The 5,693-nt window shown below is 34.1% G+C and overlaps 1 protein-coding gene across 1 annotated transcript in view; it reads left to right on the top strand.

Moving 5' to 3' along the window:
• Positions 1-1,987, top strand: part of LOC105619883 — a 5,382-nt gene extending 3,395 nt beyond the window's left edge. The window contains exon 3 of the mRNA XM_012201400.1: positions 308-1,987. Coding sequence (XP_012056790.1) covers positions 308-1,987 — 1,680 coding nt within the window. The remainder of the gene's footprint in view (positions 1-307) is intronic.
• The last annotated feature ends 3,706 nt before the right edge of the window (positions 1,988-5,693 follow it).

Raw genomic sequence — 5,693 nt, 5'->3', positions numbered from 1 at the left:
TACACACACACACACACACACACACACACACACACACACACACACACACACACACACACACACACACACACATATTACATAAAACAAATATAGCTAAATTAAAAGTTGTGCAAGTTAAATAGTGATAAACCTAATAATACAAATGTAAAAAATAAGACAAATGTAAAATCTTTTGTTATCATTCATAATTAAAAAATGACAATGAATGTGTGTGTGTGTGCGCGCGCGCGCGTGTGTGTGTGTGTTGATTATTTGCATAATCAATTATGTAAAATTCGTGTGTCTAAAACGCATTTTTACTGTATAGTTGTACATGGGTCAAGAATCTTCGCGTATGTCCACCTCTTACGATCTGTTGGCTCGAGAAAGCTGGGAAGAATCAGAAGGATCCGATAACGAGATCAGCGGGCCATTATTGGACAGTAGATCGTTGGCCACACACTTTACTTCGAGTTTGTTTCTGGATCGAGATCGGAAGACACCAACCAAACGAACATTCAAGTGTTCCCACTGTAGCGAAGTGTTTGATTGTCCGAAGGAACGTAGAGTTCATAGCACAACGGTGCATAAGGATGCAATGCCCAGTAGTAGTAGAGATCAGTTGGATCAACCAGAAGTAAAGGACATTAAGTTGCTGGATAGTCGCATGAATATGTTCGACGATATATTTATGCCGAGTATACATATGCAACAGCACATGTATCATCATCAGCAACCGATGTTGCACCAACTGCAGCCACCGTCACAGCCTGGATCGGACGGTTTGACGAAGGCCGAGGCCGACCAGAAGATCGGCGAGAATCTAGTGATACCGTCGAATATTGAGGTGGTCTGCACGATATGCAATCAGCGATTCAATAGCGAGAAGTCTCTGCAGGCGCATCACCGACGCATGCATATCGCCGACGTGAACAAACGCATACGCGAGACCGCCAAGTGTCAGATATGTAACGAGGAATTTCCATCAGTGTTCCTGTTCAACGCTCATTTGAAGATACATCCGTTAGAGTGCGGACAGTGTGGCAAGTATTTTTATCGCAAGCAGAACTTCAAACTTCACATGAAACGTCACCTGGGCATCAAACCGTTCCCATGTACCGTGTGTGACAAGGCGTTTCTCACTAAGCAAAAACTAGAGGAGCACACCAATGGCCACACTGGCAACGCGCCCGTCAGGTGTAGTCTGTGCAATGAAACTTTCCGTAGATATTCGAATTTGACCCAGCACAAAAATAGGCATCACCTTAATATCAAGAAGAAACTTAAAGATTACATATGCCACTGCGGCGAAGTATTCCACACGAAGAAGAAGCTTGCCTGGCACAAGGAGACGCACGATGAAAAGCCCAAGGCGTGCACGTATTGCAATGAGCGATTTATCCATATGGCTAGCCTGACGCGTCATATGCGTCGCGCCCACAATCGCCGATTCGTTCCCGACGCTCAGCGCGAAAGCGAGAACGTCGAGTGCCCGATCTGCAAGTGTATTTACTTGCGATCGTCGCTGGCGGTACATATGCGTGTGCACAACGGCGAGCGACCATATGAGTGTCAGGTCTGCTCCAAAGCGTTCAGCACCAAGTGGAATCTGCAGCTACACAAGTGGACGCATGCAGCGCGCAGCACCAAACCGTTCAAATGTAATCAATGCAGCGCGGCATTCTACCGTCATAGCGACTACACGGCGCACATGAATTCTCATCGGAACGTGCGGCCATACACGTGCAACTACTGCGGCGCGCAATTCATTCGCAAGTACAACTGTCTACGACACGTGAAGGAACACGAGGAGAACAAAGCGTACACGTGCGATGTGTGCAACAAGACCTTCCATCGCTCGTACTATCTCAAAGAGCATTTGCGGGTGCACTCGGGTGCGCGGCCATATACATGTCACATCTGCGGCAAGTCCAGTGGCACCAAATCCAATCACAACAAGCACGTGCGAATTCATCACGCGCGCGAGCCTGTAAATACCGAGAATTGAATAAGAATCCCCAGATCATCTATCGTTCTGCCATGTTCATTTGGCGCTCTCATTGTTGCAATCGGGACGAGTTGAACGACTCAGCGCGATCGCTCGCGCTGTACTTATAGCGAGATTACAGCGTACAGTTCTCAGAAAACTGGAACTATACTTTTACATTTTGATCGAGTATTGATGGAATATATGGATATATTGACGAGTTTTTCCCAGGACCACGATGTAAGAATACAAGGTGCTTTTACTCACATTTCTACTAGAAAATTGCGATCAAACTGGGGAAGTTAAGACATAAAATGGCATATTGATCTTAGTACCTCATCTACAATACAAAGCTTTCTGTATGAGGTATATTTACTAATACTACTATTTAGTATTATAGTAGTTTAACCATATGCTACCTTGTGTTTAAATGCATAACATCCTCAGGAAAATCACAGTTATTTAATGTTTTTTTTTTTACGTGAGTAAAAATACCTGCTCTTATATATATCCGTGCTTCACGCTCCGTGGACGCTTTTCCACGTGCCTGTGGCATGTTAGAAACTGAACTCGTCGAAGTTGTAACAACAGTGTTAATCCTAGTTTTGAACCGGTTTTCGAACTGGCTTGGTTCAACTTGAATTCTATGTGGGACAGTTACGCTAACTGGTTAGCAATTCGCTGTCCTCTTCTAAATTATATAGCTACAATTACCGTCGGTACTACGAAATTTAGTTAAGATTATTTAGCGCCGATCGACGTACAGATAACGGCAATCGACGTTTCCATTGTACTCGATTGGAGAGACACGTACGCGTGTTCACAGAGGAAAATATTTAACGAATATGTACGGCTGTACGCGTATACACGCAGATGACAATGAAAACAATTAAGTCGTCGTAACGGTATTCGAGTGCTGAGTCTAAAGCACTGGGTCTACTGTTAAAGAGTTTTTATTCGATTTCGTATATACGAGTATACACTATGTTATACACGCGCCGTACATTTTTAATATTATACTGTGAAGGTACATGAATTTTTTATATATCCGAAAGTGTCTTATGGTAACACTTTAAGCATTGCCATACGTAGAATAATTCGGACATTAACTTTGTCGTCCGTGTCATTTAATTCTATACAAGTAAATCTTTATCTTATCTAAAGTCTTCTTTTTTCCTTTTTTTGATCAAATTGCTATCAAGTAGCTGTTGCATCATTATTAAATTTTTTGTTAATGAATATGAAGTATTTTTTTTTATTTCTAAGAAATTCATTAATATACCGTCTTCTGCATATGATGTTTAAATTATGTTAAAATGTGATTTAGTTCAATTTAACATAAAGCACTTAAAAAGGAAGAAAAGAAAAAAAATCCATAGATATCCAAGCATTTAAAGTCAGAGTTGATAAAAAATATGTTAAAATATTTTAAGCAGTTTAAAACATGCTGTTGTTTTAAACATGTTTTTTTAATAATACTGTTTAAAGCATATATTTGAAGCATTAAAAAAATATTTAAGAAGAAACAATTTTATTCTTAAAAAAAAAACATTAGTCTTTGCCAACATTGTTTAAGACTATTGCATGCAAGTATTTTAAAGATTTCTTTGTTTTATAACAATTTCGATATTTCTCAAAAAATATGATGTGTACATATACATTAATTATATTATCCCGGCAATGTATTCCAATACATTGTCGAGGTAATTGTATTGCAACACATTGTAATTATTTATATTTATTTATTATATTAGAAAAAAAACAAAAACTGAACAAATGTTTCATATACAATTTATATAAGGTAAATGTCTCAGAAATTGGATGTTTAAACATAGATTGTCATAAATAATACAATTTATAGTATTAGAAAGATTTTTATATAATATAAATATTTATATTCGTTTGAAAACTCAAAACTCCCTTAAGCAAGGAAAAATTATAACTTGAATTTATAACAATTATTAATTAAAATATTTAAATAAATAATAGAATGCGTCAATGTACTGGACATCCAGGGATAATTGTTCCAGTGTCCGATCACAATTAGAAAATTAATATACTGATGGGAAATATTAATATAAATAGATTTTTAATGACAAAAGACAATTCAAATTTATCTTTAAGATAAAAAGCATTTGAAACTAATATAACATTTACATAAAACTTTATTTATTTAATTAATATTAGTCTCAAACACGTTTTTTTAAACGTAATATTATAATTTAATTGTAATCTTTAAATGCAAATAAATTATAATACAGTAATAAAAAAGCATTTGAAATTAATAATAATAAATTTTGTGTAAATCCGGATATAGGTATTGTACATATTCGATCACTTACTTTACTAATGGGACGTTTACCTTATTAAAATTTTAAAAATTTTAAATTTCTAAAATTCTAACTTGAATATTACGTATTTATTTGTTTTTGTTTTGTTCTTTTTTTTTCTTTTTTTTTTGCAAAATGTAGCTCCGCAAAGATATCTAAGGATAAAAGTTGTTATCGATATATTCGTATTGTCAAACAATTTGATTATACGGGATTGGGATTTTTATTACGTTATGTGCTATGTTTTAAACATTTGCGTATTTAGTAGGTCCAGTGACTTCAGACTACAATTACCTAAGCTAATAAAAATTTTTAATGAAGATTAACTATCATAATATATGTCACAAAGATTCTCGAATAGTTCTTGCGGAGGAAAATTTACTACGCAATGAAAGAACACAATTTGCCAACTAATAATAATTAATTATTATATACAGATAATTAATCCAATTAATATTTACAAAGGTACACAGCACTTTTACGTGTCAATGGTTGTAAAGAATTTTCATTTTTACAATATCTATTTTACACGAGAAGCATACATATTACAGGTTTCTGTGCATCGTTTGCCCAATATGAGCCCAATATAAACATGATACAACTCGTATTGAATTGCGATCAATTTTCTATGCAAGGGCCTATAAATTAATATTATAATTATCGACTACTACATAGTTACGAAAATCTTAGTTGTTATTCTTCTATATTTATATATTTTGCAATGTGTATAAGACCGGTATTTTATTGGTTACTATAATTTCAAGACTGATCGGTGTTGGTTCTTTGTATATTGCTCTCTAATACAAATCAAAATAGTCATGTTCCTCCATTTTAATATCAGTCATTCATTACGATAAATAATTCGCAATAATATTACCTATGAAAACAAAAGTAAGTAAATCCAAAAGAATAATCATAGATTTGTACTTTCAAAATCAGTGAAAAAATACATTCATATGGAATCAAATTATATGTAATTAATTTTGTTATTTAAATATAAGTTGGAATCCCATTATATATAAAATAGCAATTTTTTTGTCAAACATTTATTTTATTTAAAAATCCACAAGTTTAAACATTATACATTTTTAAATAAAAAAATAATTAATTTTGAAATTATATTAATTTTTTTATTGCAATGTAAAACTTATTATTATTTCTGAAATATATCAGTTTTATAAAATTTATTTTATTGATTGTGACGACATAAAAATATTAAAATCGATTATTTTAGATTTACTCTCTTCTAATATTCTCTACTTTTTAAATTGCACACTATATATATATACCAAACCACATGTCGTTTGCAAAATCTGACCAGTGTCTTATAATGTAGATATATGACAGTGTCAAGTTACGTAGATATATATATATATATATATATATATATATATATA

Source organism: Atta cephalotes (genome assembly GCF_000143395.1).
Source record: "Atta cephalotes unplaced genomic scaffold scaffold00023, whole genome shotgun sequence".
In the NCBI taxonomy this organism is placed as follows: Eukaryota; Metazoa; Arthropoda; class Insecta; order Hymenoptera; family Formicidae; genus Atta; species Atta cephalotes.
Note: the sequence above shows the minus strand (reverse complement) of the source record. Positions and strands in the feature narration are given on the sequence as shown.